The following is a 22,414-nucleotide window of genomic DNA, read 5'->3' on the forward strand; positions in this document are numbered from 1 at the left end:
CCCTTGCAGCCTTCGTTTTTCCTGCACGCGGCCCTTGGAGAACAAAGTATGTACACCCCTGATTTAATCAGTCTAAATGGAGTGGACAACAGGAAACAAAAAGAAGTGATCACCTGATCTTTTATTGCATTTGCCCCGGTGAAAGGGTGCACATGAGGTGTGGCTTAACAATGCCAATGGACAGATATTGTGTACAATTCCTGGTTAAGCACCAGGCAAGGGATACTGTATCCCGTTGGAGACTTTTAAATCAGTGTCACACATCAGTAAACACCTGTTTGTCAGTAGAAACCACCTAGATGTTTTAAGTCTTCCACTGAATAGAAAACAACAAACATCATGCATTTTAAGGGATTACAAAAGCAAAAAAAAAAAAAATAATAATAATTTCTTTTGTGGCATTGTGTCTCCACCGAGATTTTAAACAATATGTAACAAATGAGAACAAAATACCAAATACAAACCCAGGCAGTGATTTTGCAACTTGGAGATAAGCATATCAGTACTGACATGGACGATGGAGAATAAACCTGTTTTTTGTTTCTGTGTATTTTGGCTGCACGATTCACAAAGATAATTGTGTCCAGTTTCTGGCTTTCTTTCCCAGCTAGATGCAGCCATATAGATATGATTTACACCATCAATGACCTAGGAGATGCAAAGCATCATTTCTCATTTAGCAGGCATTTATCTCCTATCGGCATCCATCAAAATGAAAAGTATGATTTTGGGGAATATTAAAATTTTCAGTGTTTTCAATCCAGCCTTCCATCTTGAGAGATGAATGTCAAAATAGATTCAAATCAATAATCCCATTGAAGTCATAGGATGGCGGCACGGTGGATGACTGGTTAGAGCGTCAGCCTCACAGTTCTGAGGACCCGGGTTCAATTCCCGGCCCCGCCTGTGTGGAGTTTGCATGTTCTCCCCGTGCCTGCGTGGGTTTTCTCCGGGCACTCCGGTTTCCTCCCATATCCCAAAAACATGCATTAATTGGAGACTCTCAATTGCCCGTAGGCATGACTGTGAGTGCGAATGGTTGTTTGTTTCTATGTGCCCTGCGATTGGCTGGCAACCAGTTCAGGGTCTACCCCGCCTCCTGCCCGATGACAGCTGGGATAGGCTCCAGCACGCCCGCGACCCTAGTGAGGAGAAGCGGCTCAGAAAATGGATGGATGGATGGAAGTCATAGGACTAGAAGTGCATTGATTCAGTAATATTGAGCACTGTCATATACAGTACGTGCATAACAGCATGACACATCATGTGCAAAAGAAATCCTTCATGGGATACACAGCCAGTGACAGCGTAACCAGTTAAAAGAGTGTAACCAGTCCAGAGGCCAGTGAAGAGCTTCTTCTTGCACTCTGGGGTTGGGTTTGGTTCCAGGACGGGGGTATTAAAACTGTGACCTCTGCTGTAGTGGCAGACTGTCCAGTAGGCACTTAAGCTGCTCCTCACCCAGATTGATTTTGTCCTCAAGTTTGCGCTGCTCGATGATGAGGGCGGACTTCATCTTGACAAAATGGCGATAGTCGTCCAGGCGTTCAGGGTCCAAGTGGGCCTCCATTATAGTGGACACCAGACGCTCCCGTCGGTCCAAGTTGTCCTTCAGCTCTTTGGCATCCTCATACTGCTGCATTAGCAGTTTGCGCTTCTCAGTCAGGGTGCGCTGATAAGAGGAGAGAAGAGACATCTGTCACCTTAACAGGGCAATTTAGAGACAAACGTAACCAGTCTTCAGAGACGTCTCAAAAGAGCAGCAACCCAGGCTGTAACCTCGGCTCCCGAGTTGAAGGGCACCCCGAAAGATGTCTGACACTGGCCCATATATCAATGACAAAACAACGGCACCGCTTTATACACTCCGAAGACAACATGTTGAAAATCCAGGGCCCTTTACCAGCTATTGATGGCTGGTGGCTAGTAGGGTATGGGGTGCCTCAGAGACTGCTGATATTGGTCAACAGCCCATAGTACACTCATTTTTGTTTTTTATGGGCGCTTCCATGGTCCTTCTTGTGAAAGGTCCCGAGGAGGTCAGGAAACACCTCTGGCAGTATTGTACTGTAAACGAGTACAAATACTGTACTTCATCACTGTCATTTTTTTCTCTCGAATTTGTGCTTTACTTCGTTATTTATTGTTCTGACAATTATCTTATTTACTGCCCTACATTTACTACATAAAATACTACTTAATTCGTTACTAGTTACTGCAAAATAAAATCATAAGCAATTGTTTGTTGACAGAATCCCTGAAGCACAGGGCGTAAAGCGGAAGAATAGTCCTGCCTGTGGTATTCACTATTATTATTCTTGTTTTCTGTGAAGTTTGAAGTAAATCTGACGATGTGCTTGCTGCCAGTTTGACCACACATTTTCGTCTCAACTAATAACAAACATCTGGGCATTTTTCTACCAAAGAGTCAAGGTTTCAGTCACACGTTTCGTATTGATTTACATGGATTTCTGGGGTAAGAAAATTTGGGCCAATTTGCGACATAAAAAGTGACATAAAATCCTTAATCCTTATCCGATTCTTACAAACTAGGGCTCATTTGATTCGTGTATCACGTCTATTTTGATACATAGGTATATGAACATATTTGTTACATACATACAGTAATAGACAAGGTGACTTACCAAATTTTTTCCTGTTAAGATACCCGTGCTCGTACTTAGAAGTAAGTCACTTTCAGGTACTTTATACGAGTAGCTACCTTCTCCTCCGGGGGCGCTCCATCTTCCAGACCGTTGAGCGCATTCTCCACCCGCGCCAAACGACCCGACAGTGACAGCAGCAGGCTCACGACTTTGTCCAAGTCGCCCACAAACATTCGGAACTTGTCCAGCTGGTTGGCCAGGCAAAAGCGCTGCACGGTTGTCTCCACCTCGCTACCCAAAGCCTCGTTGTCCTCTACATCCTCCTGTAGGCTTCGTCGTGCCTCCCGTAGCACCTCCAGCTTCTTGGCCAGGCTTGAGATCAGCTCCTGCTGGAGAGATTCCAGAAAGAACTCACTTATCTTCAAGATGACTTCTTTAAGGCAGTGATTCTCAACCAGTGTGCCGCTGGAAATAATTCAATTTTACCTAATTGGTCTGAAAATTACTCATTTAACACAAATAATGTCTCTCTGATGTATATGAACAATTAAATGCTCTTCCACTAGACACATTACACTACATAATTAACTTGTGCCTCAATTTTTATATGACATTTTTGTTTGGTGGTGTGCGGTGAGAATTGTTTTTCTGTAAACATGCCTTGGCTCAATGAAAGTTGAGAAGCACTGCTTTAAGATCATGCTTTGTAAGGAAGTGAAACCTTTTTACTGGCCAAGTCCACATCCACCTCATCCTCAGAGTCTTGTTCCAGCAATTGCTCCTGCATGTCCTTCATCTTAATGAGGAGCTCAGCTTTTGGAGCTGATGTGTTGTAGTAGGAGGAGCTGGGAACCAGCGAATCTGCTGGAGAGACATCCTCCTCATCTCTCCTAACAGCACCCACACACACACACACGCACGTACACACGCGTGTGCACGCATATATACACACACACACACACACACTTTAGAGAAAAAAAAGTGATGCTGCACAATATATCGAAAACTATGTCATTGCGATTTTGGCACGTGCAATATGCAAATAGCAAAGACAGTATTGTATGCTTTGTTGCATGTGTGTGACATTTATCTGAGTTAAAATGTGCACCCCTCCATACTGGTCTCCTATTGGCTAGAGCGGACTCATAGGCGTAAAGTGAGAATCTCAGCAGCAGGGCAGAGGAAGCATGGCAGACACCAAAGAAGAGGAAATGTACGAGGGCGAAAACAACAAACAACTTGTGCCTAAAATGAATAACATGTCTGAGATCTGGGAGACTACATATAGCTTATTTTTGCCACATTAAATGAATGTATTAAGTTCATTAGATAATTAAAATATAATTTCTTTCCGGGCATATTAAATATCGCAATATCGATATCGCAATATTCCACACCGATATCTCATAATGTGTGTTTTTCCAATATTTTGCAGCCCTAAAAGGAAGATCAGTCTGACTACACTTTTGTTGTTGTGAAAGTATTGAGTTTTTCATGTCTCACCGAGCGATGTGGCTAAACTTGTGGGCACTGGACAATCGCAAACAAATTACAACTTGTTTCAACAAAATAATTGCGAAGCCTGGTGTTCTTATTAGGAAACAATGTTTTGATGCTCCACGCTTTGGTTTTTAGCCACATGTACATAGAAAGTCTTGTTCACTTGCATTGCTCCATGTGCGGCGGGCATTAGACAAACCTGCTTGTGCTGGGCAGCTTGGAACCACTGGAGGGTCTCCTGCGTTGCTGGACCCCCTCCAAGATCTGTTTCTCTTGGAGAAATAGTCCCTCCATCAAATCCATTGTAGTCTTCCTTCCACTCTGATGTAAGATCTCCATCAGGGATTTATCTTTGACCAAGATGTCCCTGACCAGTTGCTCTGTCTTGGCGTCTCCTTGTCCTGTTAGGTTTGACTCTGAAATGCTATCTTTGACTCTGAACTGTTGCGATTCAGGTCCCAGGTCCTTAGTAGGCTGCTGTCTGCAGACATTGAATACTGAGGAGGGCCACATCTCACTGGCATCCACCGAGATGATGTCGGCGCTTGGTTTCATGATGCCAGAGGTATTGCAGCTCTGAGATGGGTTAGTTGGGACCACCCCAAGAACTTTTCTCCCTGACCTGTTAACGTTCATCACAGTTTTTGAGAGCTTAGAGTCATTTTCAGACCTGAAAAGCAACACAATCCCAACATTTTCAAAAAGATTGTGCAGAAATTTGGTACTGGGCAATTAAATATATTTTTCTTCAACTGAAGTTGGTATTACTAGAACAGCAAACTATTAGGTAACAAAAAGCCAAATAGATGTTGCAGACTTGAAGCACTTCTAAAAAGCCTCTTACCAAAGAGGTGAATCCTCCTGCATGGACAAAGCCAGCTGTTTGTCCATCAGCCGCGAAGCGTGACTATGTGGCGAGGGAGAGTGAGGGAGCTTCATTGCAAGATGAGACGAAGAGAAGGAAGATGCTATCTGCTCCTTCTTGCTTTCTACATCTCCTGTGCTCCTGTCAGATTGAGGCATCCTGCGCGGAGAGCCAGGAGGGGTCGGGCCCTTCGTGGTGGTGTCCAAACTGGACGGGGGATGAACCATCACTGGGTTTGCAAGTTTTGCTGAAAGGAAATCCTGGGACAAGCAAGTTGTTTCTGGGCCTAAATGGGGCCTGGATGGTGAGACAGCATTGGCTTGTAAAGGCTGGGCTGGGAGCTGGAAGCCAAGGAGAGGGCCCAGGCTACAAGGACCAGAGGAGACTGCAAAGGTTGGGTTGACAGCATCTGGACCAGGCTGCTGGTCAGTGAAGCTGGAGACTGGAGAATCGTTTCTAGTAGTCAAATGCAAAAGAAGACATTCAGACATACAGCCTAGAAACTTGGGCTCTTTTTCCTTTTAATTTAAATAAATTCTATATTTAATTATTTGAAGAATTGTCAAAATGCTTGATTCTTGGAACAATGTTGATAAAAGTTTTTTTTTTTTAATTGGTTCTCCGGGTTCCCCCCGCAGCCTGAAAACATGTACTTAATTATTATTGTATTGTTTTAGTTGATGATGTTCTCCCTCTTTCATCACTAAAGAAATATTCTCTCATCTTACCTTGCAGGGTCATTGCTCTGCTTCTTTTGAGGATCTCTCCACAGGGATGGAATATTCTACAAAAGAAATTTAAGTTTTAGTGTTGTTCAGCAAAAAAAAAAATCTAAAATGTAAATCTTCATTAAAATAATCATGCGAAAGAACCTACATCCTTGGCTCACCTGAGTACAGAAATCTGCAGAGGGAGAAGATCTGGATCTCTCATGAAAGGACACTGCCTTCTCCTCAGCTTCAGTTTCCAAGATGTTTTCTGCTGAGTAGTACCTGCCTTGAATCTTGGCTTCAGATGTCCTCTTCTGTTTGTTCCACGTGGCTTGGTACTCAGCAAAGGTTCCAAGCTTCTGTTGCTCCAGTAGGACCTCCTCCCCTGGGGGGCTGAGACAGTTGGTTTCTACTGACCGATAAGTCTCCTGAGCCTCCTCTGACATACTTCTCACTTTGGTTTGAATTTCCTTACCTCCACTTGGATTTAAATCTGTGTTGGATGTTGAATCTGGCCTACATGGTTTTGAAAATGCTGGCTTGGGCTCAAAGAAGGTCATTTGGTCAAAAGCTTTTTCTTGATCCTCTCTGTCCACTCCTACCAGATCGATCATGTCAGGTTCTGAGAAGGAATGCATACGTTTGGCCAGGGGAAAATGCTTACGTCCTCTAATGCGTTCATTAGAGTTTTTAAGCACTGGTGCCTCTGCTCCAAGGGGTTCTAGATCACGTCTCTGAAAAGAGGTAGCCTGTAGGACCCTGGCCTGCACCTCTTTCAGATTGTCTTTGTAGGTATTTGAGGAGGAGATGCTGCATGATGAAGAAGGCTCTGCATATTTCCACTCTGCAGGGTCCTCCTCCTGGACATCGCAAGTCAGCGTTGCAGCACTACAGCTTTTTTGCAGCTGAGCTCGCTTCTGCTGCACTTCATTCCGTAGTGTAGTGGCATAACGGTCACCACGCCGACTGGATTTCCCAACACTGGCGACCATGGAGTCGCAGACATTCTGGGATGACACAATACTTGTTGGTTTAACTCCCATTTGAATTCTACTTTCATTTGTCAGTGAATGAAGCATTGGTGTTTCTAAGGGGGATATTCGGTGGTGCTCTTGTGGCACCCAGGGGTCATGGAGCCTTGAAAGACCTATCTTGTGATTACTACTTTGATGAGCTGGGAAAATTCTTTGTTTGTTAGTATGTCTTTCATTTTTCTCTGTGGCCTCCTCTGGGTCACGGTAGTGAGAGCATTCAGAGCTTTGGGCGTCAAGCAGAAGGACATTTTTCAGAAGACCATTGTGCCCTATATTTTCTGTGTGGGCCATCTGATGGTTTCCTTTTTTGTTTACCGGACCAGTGTAAGTGTCATTTTCTAGGTTTGTGGGAGCCCTGGAGGCTGAAGAACAACAGACCAATTTACCGCTGGAGGCCTTCATTGGCAGATCCTGTAAACTGCGATAGTAACTTCCAACACTCTGAATGTGAGGAGCTAGGCTTGTCTGGAGATACAAGGGGCTCTCATCACTGTACTGTTTCGGATGGTAAGGTCTGTTGGTGTACTGAGATTGTCTGACATCATTGCTAGACAATGAAAAATGTTTGTTTGGGTGTAGTTCGTTGTGTTCACCTACTCTGCTGGGATGAAGAAAGTCTTTGTCTGACAGTGAGGTGACGCTATAACTGGACTTGGTGTTTTTTTCTGGGTGAGATATCTTCCCTTCAGTCAGCTTTTCAACTGACCTGCGATGAGTGTTTGGATTTTTTTCAGATCGCTCAGAGTATGGAAACACCCTTGTGGCAACACAACTGTCATTGTGCCTTAAGGGAGGTGGAGGAGACTTGGGCTTCTTCTTTTCTGGTACCTTCCACACTGAACCAACGCTGGGCCTAAATCTACTTGACATCCATGAGGAGTTCTGCTCGTCCAACCATAACCCCTCCTGGCAAGGAGTCTGCAAGTACTCTGGGTGCGCCACTGTAAAGGGCCCTTCATCCTGAACACCCTTGAAAAAAATGTTTTCCATCCTGGTTCCCTTCCTGCCAAGTGAGCTTGAGTCTAGAACCAGAGTGTTGGAGCCACTGGAGAAACAGCTAAATGTGTCTCTTTTGCTTTCTGTACCACTGGGAGGCTCGCTGCTGCTCGTGTATTTAGTCAGGGAACCACGATGTGGTGGGAAAGGAGGAGCAGGATGCCCCAGTTTCTCCATGTGGCTCATTGAGTTGAGATGGCCAGTTAGCAGATGCTGGTTATTGTGGTCTTTTTGACAGGGTGACTCTTTGAGTCTGGTAAAGTCAGATGAACATTTAGGGTTACAGCACCATCATAACTACCACCATTATCATCACTACAGTAGTCCATAACAATTACTTTGAGTTGTTGAGTTTTAAAATAAGCTACAGAATCTCTAACAAGTGAGGCTCACCTTGCTTCTTTTTGTTGCCACACCGACACTGGGGTGGTTTCTCTGCCAAGGGGCTCGGACCCCTCCTCTGTCAGCTTAGAGGAGTGCCAGGAATGAGGCCGTGAGCTCTGATCATTCTTCCTATCAAGCCGAAATGCAAGAAACCATTTAGCTTCTTCTAAATCCTGTCATAATTGCTGCACATTTAAGAATGCACCACTACAAGGTGTAATTATGGAGCTTCTTGTTTGTCTTCCAGAACACGATTAAAATATATGGAATACATATCATTATGAGCATTGCTATATGACCATAACAATATGACACATTGGAGTATTTACCTTCACTAAGTATAACACCATATATTTTGGTCTCACATACCCTTTGAAGCGATTCTTCCTAGGTTGCATGTTGCAAAACAAAGACATGACGGTTTATAATTTTTTTGTGAAAGTACTAAAATGTCAAATTCACTTGCGCAGTAACGACAGACAAGGAATGGGCTAAGTATATAAAAACTAGTGAAGCAGGACAATGGAGAATACATCATCCATCCTTCAGCCCAGAGCGCTATGTGAGCCGAGGGGGCTAGCTACTGTATGTAATTGTACCTCATAGAGCTTTGCAAAATCTTGGTGAGAAAGCACCTTGCCACAAGAACCTCACTTTCCGATGGCATGGTGTGTGGTGATACAACATCAACCATTTTAGCCCTGATAATGGCGAGCAAGGAAAGAGAAAAGGGAAAAAGAGAGAATGATTTCCCAACAGCAATTATTATCCTGAAGCATTTGTATGTGTGAGCTCACTATAGACACAGTAACAAATTCGCCTGGTTGTGCGCCTCTCTCTCTCTCTCTCTCTCTCTCTCTCTCTCTCTCTCTCTCTCTGTCTCTATCGCTCTTTGTTTTTTTTGTTGTTGTTTTTTGTTTTTTTGGTTTTTTTTTTGTTAAACCAGTCCTGTTCGGCTGCTAGGTCAATTATGCTGGAATAGTTTTTCAGTGCAACAGGGGAGGGTTTTTTTTGTTTTTGTTTTTATAGTGCCACTGAGGTTGTTTGCATTATGACAGATATTTATTGAAAATTTCACTCGGATAGAATGAGGTTTTACAGGGGATTGACAGAAAAGAAAAAAGCAGAGGACTGAGAAAAATCAAAAAGACAAGACAGGATGCTAGCTGTAAGCAAAATAAACAAAACAAAGCTTTATACTACAATGCCACATTGGATTAGAATTTTATATGGGACAGTAGTGCAACACCGTTTGAGGGAAGAACAGGACAATATGGGACAGGATAGGACATTGACAGGAGGGGAAGATAATAGGACAAGGGTAGTGTATCCGGCAGTGCAACTGGAGTATGGTGGCAGGAGCTATGTAAATTCTAAACACCTGTCAAAGCAGAGTGCAAGTGGCGGGACATCCCAAGAAATTCGCAAGGTCACAAGAGTCGTTTATACAGTAGCTTTTAAAGAGCGGTCCTGCACCAAGCAACTGAGTCCCATGGGTGTGTGTCTGCGGACACATGCAAGTGAATTGACACCGTGGTTATGTCCCTATCAGCCTTAATTGAAGCAGAAACTCAAGAGCAAGCCAGTCACAAACACCATGACGCATTTTGTCAACTCTGAACGCTAAAGTTAACACTGAACTAGCCCACACTTTCAGTAAAGGAAGGGAGGTCATGTGGGTCAAATGAGGCTTACAGCGATTTGCTTGGAAACCACTGAAACTTGTCAGGATGAACAAGAGAAATGAGTTACTGTTGCAGGGATGTGAAGATTCTATTTCACCAATTTTACAGCATGACTACAACATTTTTGGTTGTTGCTGTCCAAGTTTTAATATAATCGTTAAACAGGCTTATCCAAAAGTTTGACACTGCCAGGCTATGATGTAAGCACATTCTTTCCACTGAGGAATGCAAGGAGGTATTTTCCTTTCCTGCCATTCTCCGGTTGCATGTAGAAAATTTCCTAGCTTTCCTGGTGTTAAAACAATCAGGCTAATACTGTACATTAATGAGCGCAAGCCAGAAGGTAACATGAAAGAAATGTAGAGGGAAAAAAACAACATTATAATCTATGTCCGTATATGATTGGAACCCATCTGTCTCTTCTGCATCTTCCAGAAAGCAAACAGTTGGTATTGAAGAATTGAGACAGATTGTACCATAGTTTGGGAAAAGTTGTTGCTACTTTGACAGTCAAACGTCAGCGTGATGCACAAAGTACGTGTTGTGTTGCCTCCCAACAAGCTGGTCCACAAGGCAAATGCAAATATGTGTTTTAGTCCATTGTCAGGGGGTCTCAGATATCCCACAGGGGAGGAGACACTCTTTTTTCCCAAGAAAAACTGATCCATAGATTTAGGATATCACTCCAAAATGACACATTCACAGTCCACCCAGTTGACCAAGAATCCTTGTGGTTCTGACAGTACTAATTCAAGCAGAGAGCTACTGAGGGGTATCAAAGCTCAACGTGATCAACTTGTGGTATCTGTCTCCAAATTTTTCAAATGCTCCAATTTATCAAACAGTGAAGAAAAAAACTTACCTAATGCATGGCTGTTTTTTGTTTTCTGAATGGTCGGCTAAAATGCACGTTCATGTCACTTTCCCGCAGCTAAGCCTGTAAAGAAGTTATACTTTCACACTAGTGTGACACAAGAGTCTGTGCCATGTAGGCCTACAAACAAGTACAACACACCTTATGCTGCTGGCAGATATCTGCAGGGATTATAAAGGGGGATTTGAGAGAAGGGGAGGAGTTATTGTCCAGCACAGTGTCCTTGCTGTAATCTAGGATTTGGGAAAGTAGCTCAACACTCCATCAAAGGTAATAAGACTGTATTCAATTTTCATAAACAAATGTGTGTCAAATTTCCTGTGAAGCTTCACAGGGGTGCAGTTCAGTACAAATGTAATTCACGGGCCAGAGTTCTTCTGTTTTTCGTCTGATTCTGTGCCCTTGTGGGCAGGCAGGCGCAGCCGAACAGGAATGTTTGCCTGTGGAGATAGCAGACAATTTCACCCTGAGCTCCCTTCACTGTAAAAGTCCTCCACCAGGGGAGGAGACTGCGAGTTCTGCACACTTAAAAGCACGAAACGTCACTACATCATCCTGTCATCTGTCACACAACATTGCCTGATGATTGATGTTTAAACTTCAGTCACCTGAGCATGTGAGCCCCTCTGATTCAACAGCCTGCTGACAACAGGGCCCAAACATGCAGCCTAAGGGGCCAAAAGGGCACCACGCATACAAACGCAGTAACACAAAGCAAAGTGTCACAGTCATCATGGCTGGGCTTATCTGGGTGCCGTTGGTTGTAACAGAAAATAAGGCATGAGAGTAGAACAATAATGTCCTAAACACATCTGCCAAACCTGACACTCTTGCTTTTGTTCAGTTCTAAGCACAATCGAACAAAGCACCAAACACTCACACTAAATGTTCACGCGTTATCTAGCTATTATTATTGCTTACTCACACACTACCATCTGATCTAATCCCTCTTCTCTTTAAAGCCCATGATTCTATCACAGCAGATGAAAGAAAGACACAACATGGCGGAAGGAAAGAGGAAGTACCTGTGAGTGGAATCCACCAAGTCCAGATAGGGTCAAAGCAGCCACTCTGTGTGAACACAATGAGCTGGGTGGGTATGGCCTCTCCCACTCAGCAGTCCAGCTCACCTAGGCAACATGGGCCATACCATCCTCCTGCAGCAGGGGAGGATGCTTGGATACACACACACCTGAGGGCAACTCTAAAATCTCGTTTTACTGAGTCGACCTATTCATATCAGCTGCTTTATCATTACTGTGATTATTACATCAAGTATATTTGTCTCTCCTGGTGAGTAGATGAGTAGATCCCGCAATCTGTGCCCCCCTCACCTACCCCCAAAACAAACCCAATCCAACCCTCCACCCACCTCCAAAAGCTGAAGCCCAACCAGTGGATTTGCAACTCATAATTGGATTCAAACGTCACCAAGCTAAGCAGCCCAGCTCTGAACGATGTCTGAGTACAAGATAGTGAAACACAAAGAAAAATGTTTGCCTGCTTTATCTGGGGACATTCTTGGCATAATCAATTGACAGCACACAATAATATTAAAAAATAAAAACAAATGTACACGTCAAGGTTATTATAGTTAGTAGTCATCGTTAATAGAAAATGAACAAAGTAACAAAAAATAGAATTGAAAAAACATTTTCGGTAACTGAAATACAAATAAAAACAGGAGTTTAAAAAACGACAACTGACTCAAACTGAATTATCTAATAACATCCATCCATTCATCCATTTTCTGAGACGCTTATTCTCACAAGGGTCGCGGGAGTGCTGGAGCCAATCCCAGCTATCATTGGGCAGGAGGCGGGGTAGACCCTGAACTGGTTGCCAGCCAATCGCAGGGCACACATATAAACAAACAACCATTCGCACTCACCTTCACACCTACGGGCAATTTAGAGTCTTCAATTACCCTACCAAGCATGTTTTTTGGGAGGAAACCGGAGTGCCTACTTTTTGACACTATAAATCCATCTGTCAAAGGGGTGGTGGAGGGGGCAGTGGACGGCCACTCGTCAATGGGGTGGGGGTGGGTGATGAATATTCGCTGATCATAAACGGTTCATAAATGTGAGGGGTAACGTTGAAAGTCCTTTCAGCAAAGTCGAGTGTGTGGGGTTGGGGGGTTAGGGGGACGGCCTCTGCCACACATTTCAAAAGCCGCCCCTGGTTCCAACCCATCATCTGGGAGCAACCTGAGAGATCTGATTAAAAATGGAGTCCTGTAACCTGAGAATGTCTGCACTGTCTATGTTCTTATCCTGACACTGTCAGTCGGAAACATTGTATGACACTGCCTTTTCATCTTAGTGATGATCACAGACTAGGGGTGAAACTCCAAGGCTGACAACTTTTAACTTTTTGTCCCTATATTTCAAAACAGACATCTTTACTTTTTAATCCTTACTTTGTCAAAAGAGGCTTGTTACTTTTTTTTCAACCGCCACAGACGACGACACAACGCAAAAAAAAGACTGGTTTGAATTGACTGATTGAGACCTTTGGGACTTAAGGCAGAACGTGAACCAGGGCACATTAACGATTACCCCACAGATTCAGAAACACAAGATGGTCCACACCTGTGGGTTAGCTTTAGTTTAAGAATTGATTAATTTGAGAATTGTTTGATGTTGTCGGCTCCAAGACTGATTTGTGGTGAGAGTTGTCTTTTGCCAGCCTAAAAAACACCAGGTTTTGGCATTCTAAATAGATCTGTCTCATCTGTATAAATGCATACAAGTAATGTGTAATTTTTCAGTTATCATAATTTAGCAGGTTTTCAGGGTTATTGTACAACATTCCCAAAGCTATGGGATGCGTATTGTGCGTATTATGCATATTAACATCATAAAAGGCTGAGCCGCTAGCTTTTTTTTCTTCTTCTCGGTATGAGCACTATGAAAGTTATTGGAAGAGGTAAATTATTTTTTGTGCAGATTTGTTTTCCTCATTGTGCCAATTTATCAAAACGGGTATGTGACTGGGGTAAACTGAGTATATGTGCAAGTTAATGAGCCAACCCTTGTTGCTCAAACAAAATCACAAAATGTCACATATGAACGAAAAAATCGTAATAGACCTTGGCATCATTCCCCGTGTGTATAAGTGCAAAACAAACAGGGGTTCAGCCCCCACTGAAGTCCTTGACAAAGCAGCCAAGGAAGCGAGGGAGAGATTCTGTTTGTATTCTCCTGTAAACTGGACAAGTGGAATGTAGAGTAAAGTGGGGAGTTTGAAATGGATGCAGAAAAGGGACGAATACTGTTGATCAGAAGTGTCAATTCCCGGCCTGCGGGCCACGCAGCAATTTCAATTTGAAGTCAGTATGACATTGGCCCGCACAACGGCATCAGCCAAACATGGAAAGATGACAATGTTTCTTGTGGTTGTTAGAGCACAAATGTGACTGCAAAAAGTGTTTTAGGCCTTGAAAATCACATTTATAGGAATCGTACACAACAGAAAACTTTATGGACGTGATTCACTATTATTATTCTTGCTTTCTGTGAAGTTTGAAGTAAATCTGAAAACCCGCTTGCTCTCAGTGTGACCCAGAAAATTAAATGGCTCGAGTGCACGCTGCCATTGTTTGTTTTTTAAAGGTAGCTTGCTTGGCTAGCTCGGCGGCAATCATCGTAGTTACGAACTCAAAATCACTGGATGATCGCAATTTCAACAAGTGCTGGTAATCATATGTTAAATTACTTTGGATATTGACTATTTTTGGTGTAGTATTTTGTTGAAAATATCAATGACTGTGTTAAGCGGCAGCCGCTGCTGACATCCCCATTAATTTGTGCTGTAGCTGCTACGTAATCATCCTGGGGTCCACATATGATCAACAGTCCAAATAATAGATTAATACAGAACATAGTACATCAATACAGTAGTTACACATAATTCATTGATACAGTATTCACTAAAAATACATGCTGCAGTCGAACAAGTTAACAACACAAAAAACACCAATTAATAATTTGATAAGATATGAAATGAAATAGTTACAAATATATATATATATATATATATATAATTCAAGCAAGACTTTGCAGATGAAAAGAGCATCAAGTGGATATAATAAAACCAAAGCAGGCATGTCAAACTCGCAGCCCGGGGGCCACACCCAACCTGCCACATCATTTTATGTGGCCGGCGAAAGCAAATCATTTGCGTAAACCTCCATGATTCTTGCTAAAATATGTACCAAAATTTCACATCGTAATATGTAATAAATAATAACATTGCTATATTGCAAGCATTTTTGTTGTTGATACCAAACCCCTTTTTACAGTAACTTGAACATTAGTTGAACAAACTATTATCCTTGACTTCGGGTTTGAAAACTAGTTATCCATCATTTTATTGTGTGTCTATAATACTATGATCAGGCGATGAAACATTTATATAGTTTCACGGTCATAACGGCCCTCTGAGGGAAATCGTATCAACAATGTGGCCCACGACAGGTTGGACACCCCTGCTGTGGATAAAAGGAAGGGATATGGAGGCGCAAGGGAGGATGAAAAAAGATGGATGATGAGGATGAAAAGTTCTGTTTGGATCATGCAAATGTTTACTACAGATGTTCGTGTTCACAGGCACACCAACAAGATTTAAGAGGATTCAATCAGCTTTTGGGTTTTCTTTTAGGGCACACACGAAAGCATTCTCAGGCCTATGTTGAAAGAAAAACTAGTAGTATAGGCCTCATTGTTGAATTGTGTTTAATACATAAATACATACATACGTATTTCAGAAAATGACTGATTTCATTCGGTACAGATGTATTACTATGGAATAGCTTCATCCAGGAAAGGAAGGATGAGCAACGCCACATCTGAGGCCATGATCCGTAGTCAGAAAAGGGTGGAGTGGCCTCTTCGGGTCGATAAAGAGATCCTACATGAAGTGAAGGAGTTCAAGTATCTTGGGCACTTGTTCACGAGTGACGGAAGAATGGAGCGGGAGATCAGGAGACAGGTGGATTGGTGCAAGCGTCTGCTGTGATGTGATTGCTGCATTGGTCTGTTGTGGTAAAGAAGGAGCTGAGGCAAAGCTTTCAATTTACCAATCGATCTACGTTCCTACCCTTACCTATGATCACAAAATGTGGATCATGACCGAAAGAACAAGATCACTGGTACATACTTTCCTCTGCACGGTGTCCAGGCGCTCCCTTAGAGATAGGACGAGCAGCTCGGTCATTCTGAAATAGATATTCATATTTAAGTTTGCCCCGCAAAAAACACCTTCCTGTGGTGACCCTAAACAAGAAAAGTAGCTCTTGTAACTTTCGTACTCCATTTTTTATTTTACTCTTAATTAATCAAGGAGTTGAATCAATAGTTTTACTTTTACCAACCCTAACCCTTACCGAACCCCAAACCTGGCTCAATAAAGGTTGGGAAGCACTGGACTAGAAAGAGAACAGCTCAACTAGAGATGGTTGATGGCGCCCCCTGGTGGTACTAAATTTGAAATAGCTATTAATGCACTTGCACCTCCAAATTACCAGGAACATTTAGTTCCTGCGACTCATTGTTGTTTTGCATTCATAGTGAAACGAGGTCCCTAAACATTTATGAAAATCAGGTCAGGTACAGTGGATATAAAAGGTTTACACACCTTTGTTCAAATTCCAGGTTTTTGGGATACAAAAAAAATTGAGACCAAGATAAAAAAAATTCCAAACTTTTCTACCATTAATCTGACCTAAAAGCTGTATAACTCAAATAAAACAAACATTTAAAAAAAACATATTTTCGAGAGGGGAAGTAAAAATAAAGAACTGAGCTATAACTCCTCATAACTGGGGATGTTCCTGTGTTCAGAATTAACTAATCACTTTCAAACTCATGACAAATGGGAGTCAGGATATACCTGTCACCATTTAAAGTGCCCCAGATCGACCTCAAATAAAGTTCAGATCATCGAGTTGGCATTTCCTGACATTTCTTTGCTTTCTAGCAGAAGCCTAAACATTGCCTGGTATTTGGAACTGTTCATAAGTCCCTCCACCTTGACTGAGGCCCCAGTCCCAGTTGAAGAATAATGACCTCAAAGCATAATGCTGCCATTCACATGCTTCACTCTTGGTATGGTCTTCTTTTAGTGATGAGCAGTGTTGTTTTTGCACCAAACATACCTTTTGGAATGAGTTCAACCTTGGTTAAATCTGACCAAAACATATTTCTCCCCATGTGTTTGGGAGATTTCAAGCGGGTTTTTGCAAAATGTAGCTGAGCTTGGATGTTTTTATTTGAAAGATGAAGCTTCCATCTTGCCGACATTCCCAAGACAATATACTAAACATTCAGTATTATTATTATTTTTTTTCTGAGCCGCTTCTCCTCACTAGGGTCGCGAGATAGGGTTGGAGCCTATCCCAGCTGTCATCGGGCAGGAGGCGGGGTACACCCTGAACTGGTTGCCAGCCAATCGCAGGGCACATAGAAACAAACAACCATTCGCACTCACAGTCATGCCTATGGGCAATTTAGAGTCTCCAATTCATGCATGTTTTTGGGATGTGGGAGGAAACCGGAGTGCCCGGAGAAAACCCACACAGGCACAGGGAGAACATGCAAACTCCACACAGGCGGGGCCGGGGATTGAACCCGGGTCCTCAGAACTGTGAGGCTGATGCTCTAACCAGTCGGCCACCATGGCGCCTAAAGTAATTGCTGGAAATTTCTGCAGCTCCTTCAGTGTTGCTGTCAGTCTCTTGGCAGCCTCCCTGACCAGTATTCTTCTTATCTTTTCATTCATTTTAGATATCGGCCTCTTGGCAACCTCCCTGACCAATTTTCTTCTCATATTTTTGTCTTCATTCATTCATTCATTCACTCTTTTAACATGTTGAACTGTTTTCTGATTTTCAGTCTTGTCTTGCAAATCTTTAATTTCAAACTATTCAGTGAAGTCCTGTAGAAAGAAACCACTGAGATCTATCCTCAACCAGCATATTAAATGGGAAAACATTGCTACCTCTTTAAATCTGGTTCGAGATTAAAAGGGGATCTCCTAAGCAGCCAATCATAGAGTCCTGAGGGCAGAGACAAAATCACATTCGATAGCGTCACCCCACCAAGCACTTGTGTCCAAGATGCTCCTCTTGCTTGGTGTGGCTGCCCTCCTCTCTGTGGGCTTCTCAAGGGAATTGAACCGGACCGCCGGCCTGCTGGCAGACGGCACAGAGCCGTGCTCAGCCTGCGAATTCCGGGAGCACAGCAAGCAGATGAGACTCTACAGCATCAAGTCCCAGATCCTCAGCATCCTGCGGCTGGAGCAGGCACCCAACATTAGCAGGGACATGATCCAGCAGCTGCTCCCCAAAGCACCACCTCTTACGCAGCTCCTGGACCAGTACGACCCACGGGTGGAAGATGAGGACCACGCCACCACAGAAACCATCATCACCATGGCTACCAAGTGTAACTAACCAAATACATTCATTTCATAAACTTTTGTTTGATAAAAATTGACAGAGCACCTGAGCACAAAGCAGAGCGTAGCACCTTAGGCTTTACAAAGCACGTGCAACATGGCCTCAATCAAATTGCCATTTGAATTTTCCTTTTAATAATGTGCCACTAGGAGGAGTGGTTCCCACATACGCCTCACAATCTTGAGGTTGGGGGTTTGACTCTGGGCTCTGGCCTTCCGGTGTGGAGTTTGAGTGTTTCCCACTGTGCTTGCTAGGTTTTTTTTTTTTTTTTTAAATAGGTACTCCGGCTTCCTCCCACATTACAAAACTATGCATGTAAGCTTCAGTGAAGACTAAATTGTCCTTAGGTATGAATGTGAGTGTGAGTGATTGTTTGTCTCGATGCACCCTGCGATTGGCTGGCGATCAGTCCATGGTGTACACTGCCTCTTGCCCAAAGGTCAGGTGGGATAGGCTCCAGCACGCCCGTAACTTGAATAAGGATAAGCGCTGTAAAAAAAAAAAAAAAAAAAAAAAGGATAGATGGATAATGTGTAAATAAAACATTGTATGTGACAAAGCAGTGATTTTCAAAGTGTGGTACGTGTACCACCTCTGGTGGTATGCAAAAGAATCACTGAAATATAAAGATAAAATCAAATTTTATCTTTGTAGTTCGTAGGCAAAACATGAAATACAATCAAACTTTTAAGAATGAATTAAAATATCGCATTGAGTTAATAATTTTTAAAAATTGCAAGTGCATTTAAAAGCGTCTGAAACAGTGGAAGAAGCAACCTCAATAGAGTTCACTTGTATATAACTTAAGTACAATACATTCACATTTAATCTTTAAGACCTGTTTGTTTATAAAAATGTCCATCCATCCATCCACTTTCCCAGCTATCATTGGGCAGAAGGCGGGGTACACCCTGAACTGGTTGCCAGCCAATCGCAGGGTACATATAAACAAACAACCTTTTATAAAAATGTATTCAGTACATTTTAACTTATGTGAAAAACATTTTGGTGGCACGGTGGGCGACTGGTTAGAGCATCAGCCTCACAGTTCTGAGGACCTGGGTTCAATCCCCAGCCCCACCTGTGTGGAGTTTGCATGTTCTCCCCGTGCCTGCGTGGGTTTTCTCCGGGCACTCCGGTTTCCTCCCACAGTCCAAAAACATGCATTAATTGGAGACTCTAAATTGCCCGTAGGCATGACTCTGAGTGCGAATGGTTGTTTGTTTCTATGTGCCCTGCGATTGGCTGGCAACCAGTTCAGGGTGTACCCCGCCTCCTGCCCGATGACAGCTGGAATAGGCTCCAGCACGCCCGTGACCCTAGTGAGGAGAAGCGGGTCAGAAAATGGATGGGTGGATGAAAAACATTTTAATTGAATCATTATTTAAAGTAGTGTTTTTCATATTTCTGTATTTAAGCAAATTCTTAGGCTTATGTTCATTCTGTGCATAAAGTTACAGTGGATTTTTTTTTCAATCTATGCTTTTGGGATGTGGGAGGAAACCGGAGTGCCCGGAGAAAACCCACGCAGGCACGGGCAGAACATGCAAACTCCACACAGGCGAGGCCGGATTTGAACCTGGGCCTTTAGAACTGTGAGGCAGAAGTGCTAACCAGTCGCCCACCGTGCCGCCTCATTTGAACCATTTAATTACTATTTTTGTATTTTCCTATATTTAAGTGAGGCAATGTCCAAACTGTTCATAATGTTACAGTAGCAGTAATAATATTAAATATACTCTTTAGGAATAATGATCGTTGTTGATGAACAGTTGGACCTACTATGCAACTGCACTTCAATTTTGGTGGTATTTTTGGCCGGGCGTACTTGAAGTAAAAAGCTCGAGAACCATTGTGATAGAGGAAATGACCATGTAGACCAGAGATAGTAACATTTATTTTATCAGGTGAAAGAGGATTCCTGTCGGGACCCTGACTATACTGGATGGTGAACTTGGAAGTTGTTGATATTTAGTTAAACATTTGCTGTGAATAATGTCTTCCAGCAGACTCCATTGCAAATGGAAGGTTGTCCTATTGTCTGTTCAGCCTCAGTCCAAAGATCCACACTGAAAACATCCTGAGCGCTCAGCTGTGGGTTCACCTGCGGCCAGTCCATATGGTCACCACAGTCTTCCTGCAGATCTCCCGACTCAAACCCAACAGGGAGGGAAACAACACCTGGGTCAGAGTTCGCTCTTTAAAGGTGGACACTGATGCTGGTGCTGGCTCTTGGCAGAGCTTGGACATAAAGTCTCTCCTGCAGGCATGGCTGCGTCAGCCAAACAGCAACTATGGTATTGACATCAATGCTTTCGATCCTCAAGGAGAAGACCTGGCAGTCACATCTGCAGAGCCTGGAGAGGAAGGCCTGGTGAGTGAATCTTGCATGATTTACTGAGACCAACTCAGTCAGCCTCTTGTTTAAGAGATCGTATGTACTGTAGCTAACTAAACGTTTTACAATGTGAAAATACGTATAGGCAGGACAGTGTATAGTGGTTAGCATGACTGCCTCACAGTCAGGAGATCTGGGTTCTAATCCCCGTTAGAACGTGTTCACATGTACATGTTCTTGTGCTTGCGCTGGTTTTCTCCGGGTTCCACCCACATTCCAAAGACATAAGTTACTCTTGGGTTGAAAGAAGCCTCCAAATCGCCTGTAGGTGTGAATGGTTGATTTAATGAGGCATTGGAAGTTTCACTGTGCAGGCCGTGTGTAGTTACACTTGCATGGCTTAACCTTTGAGACAAGCATATGCTATTGGCAGGTTGCTTACATATATGTGCTCTGTGATTGACTGGCAACCAATCTGATGTGTATCGCATCTTTTCCCTTAATTCAGATGGCATAGGCGCTAATGAGGAAATTCGGCATAGAAAATACAGCTCTGGAAACTGCAAAATTATAAATTTATATCTTTTATATCTTTTCTAAATTTATATATAAATAATATCCAAATTCCATATACGAAGTGTCATATAGCATTTCTTTACAGAAAATTTAATGTCAAAATACCAAAAGAAGCCAGGTGTTTTTTTCTTTTTGTTTTGTTTTTGGTCTTGTGATTCTTTTTTTCCAGAGCTGTAGCTGGGTAGATAGATATTCAGCTATCCATTTTCTATACTGCTCATCCTCTTTTTGGTCACAGGCTCAATCCCAGCCGAGCCCAGCACACCCCGGACTGGTTACCAGGTCGCAGGGCACATGTAGACAGACAGCTATTCACACTCACATTCACAGCTGTGGACAAATACCTGCAGAAAACCCACTTAGGCGTGGTGAGAACATGCAAACTCCTCACATGAGGGTGTCAGCTGCGAATTGAACCTGGGACCACACAAGCATTTTCTGATGACTTAACCCTAAGTATAGTGAAACCTCTGAACTCAAACACCATGATTATACTGATTCTAACCCCTAACCACAGAAATGTGAGGCAGATGTGCTCACCACTTGATACTTACAACTGATTCCTTTCCAGCAACCGTTCATTGAAGTCAAGATCCTGGACAGTCCAAAGAGATCTCGTCGTGACTCAGGCCTAAATTGCGATGAGGAGTCATCTGAAACGCGCTGCTGTCGTTACTCGCTGACCGTGGACTTTGAGGAGTTTGGCTGGGACTGGATCATTGCGCCCAAGCGCTATCGAGCCAACTACTGCTCAGGGGAGTGCGAGTTCTTGCACTTGCAGCAGTACCCGCACGCACACCTGGTAAACAAGGCCAACCCACGTGGCACGGCAGGACCTTGCTGCACGCCCACAAAGATGTCGCCAATTAACATGCTCTACTTCAACCGTAAAGAGCAGATAATCTACGGAAAGATCCCGTCCATGGTTGTGGACCACTGCGGCTGCTCCTGATAAACACAACAGGCCAGCATGAAATCATAATTTCATGCAACCATTAGATACACTCGTGGATTTGTAGCACCTTTACAGTTTTAAAAACAATGTCAACAGTAATAATATAAACAGCAGCACAGTACCGTATTGTTGTCCAGTGGTACCTTGACTTACAAGTACACCAATTTATGATTTTTTTTTTTTTTAAGGTAATGACCTGTCATCGCTTGATGGATGTTTTGCTTTATGTTGGGAGCCATAACTAGACTTACAAGCAAACTTCAGATACTCTGAATTCAGATACATGAATGAAGTTAAAAAAATGTTTTTGCTGTAGTTGTAGCTGCAGTTCAATACCAAGCGCTGTTAGCAATAGTGGTGGTGGTTCTGTCTATTGTCTACTATCTAAGCACATAGCATTGACTTTAGTTACTGAGATCAGTTTTGGTG

At 43.1% G+C, this 22,414-nt stretch overlaps 2 protein-coding genes across 11 annotated transcripts; one reads left to right on the forward strand and one right to left on the reverse strand.

Annotated features, from left to right (window-relative positions):
* Nucleotides 1–35: 35 nt before the first annotated feature.
* On the reverse strand, nucleotides 36–11,777 carry LOC133402531 (protein Shroom2-like). Of its 10 annotated transcripts, none has more exons than XM_061676422.1 (12): nucleotides 11,680–11,772; nucleotides 10,643–10,717; nucleotides 8,695–8,796; nucleotides 8,465–8,482; nucleotides 8,105–8,224; nucleotides 5,861–7,964; nucleotides 5,700–5,755; nucleotides 4,951–5,427; nucleotides 4,306–4,776; nucleotides 3,328–3,496; nucleotides 2,723–2,995; nucleotides 36–1,672 (listed from the first exon to the last, which is right to left on the reverse strand). In XM_061676422.1, the coding sequence occupies exons 3-12, from the start codon at nucleotides 8,787–8,789 to the stop codon at nucleotides 1,400–1,402; spliced, it is 4,056 nt and encodes a 1,351-aa protein (XP_061532406.1). In that variant the 5' UTR covers nucleotides 8,790–8,796; nucleotides 10,643–10,717; nucleotides 11,680–11,772; the 3' UTR covers nucleotides 36–1,399. The 10 variants fall into 10 exon arrangements, with proteins under 10 accessions (XP_061532406.1, XP_061532414.1, XP_061532440.1 ...); XM_061676430.1 differs by lacking the exon at nucleotides 11,680–11,772 and adding an exon at nucleotides 10,796–11,094; XM_061676456.1 differs by lacking the exon at nucleotides 10,643–10,717 and having other exon boundaries at nucleotides 4,306–4,728; nucleotides 11,680–11,777.
* Nucleotides 11,778–17,774: 5,997 nt separating this feature from the next.
* LOC133403213 (growth/differentiation factor 8-like) lies at nucleotides 17,775–22,096 on the forward strand. Its single transcript, XM_061677947.1, has 3 exons — nucleotides 17,775–18,102; nucleotides 20,123–20,490; nucleotides 21,602–22,096. Exons 1-3 carry the CDS (start codon nucleotides 17,775–17,777, stop codon nucleotides 21,980–21,982), a joined length of 1,077 nt encoding a protein of 358 aa, XP_061533931.1. The 3' UTR covers nucleotides 21,983–22,096.
* The last annotated feature ends 318 nt before the right edge of the window (nucleotides 22,097–22,414 follow it).

The sequence above is a fragment of the Phycodurus eques genome, chromosome 1 (assembly GCF_024500275.1).
Source record: "Phycodurus eques isolate BA_2022a chromosome 1, UOR_Pequ_1.1, whole genome shotgun sequence".
Lineage (NCBI taxonomy): Eukaryota > Metazoa > Chordata > Actinopteri > Syngnathiformes > Syngnathidae > Phycodurus > Phycodurus eques.

What these genes read in the sequence shown, in the direction of transcription:
- LOC133402531 (XM_061676403.1), bottom strand. Translation starts at nt 8,789, where the DNA reads ATGGTTGATGTTGTATCACCACACACCATGCCATCGGAAAGTGAGGTT. An exon ending in CAGAGCAATGACCCTGCAAG is followed by an intron (nt 5,428 to 5,699) that starts GTAAGATGAGAG and finishes TTTGACTACTAG; the next exon opens with AAACGATTCTCCAGTCTCCA. An exon ending in TGGACTTGGCCAGTAAAAAG is followed by an intron (nt 2,996 to 3,327) that starts GTTTCACTTCCT and finishes GAATCTCTCCAG; the next exon opens with CAGGAGCTGATCTCAAGCCT.
- LOC133403213 (XM_061677947.1), top strand. Translation starts at nt 17,775, where the DNA reads ATGCTCCTCTTGCTTGGTGTGGCTGCCCTCCTCTCTGTGGGCTTCTCA. An exon ending in CATCACCATGGCTACCAAGT is followed by an intron (nt 18,103 to 20,122) that starts GTAACTAACCAA and finishes AATGTCTTCCAG; the next exon opens with CAGACTCCATTGCAAATGGA. An exon ending in AGCCTGGAGAGGAAGGCCTG is followed by an intron (nt 20,491 to 21,601) that starts GTGAGTGAATCT and finishes ATTCCTTTCCAG; the next exon opens with CAACCGTTCATTGAAGTCAA.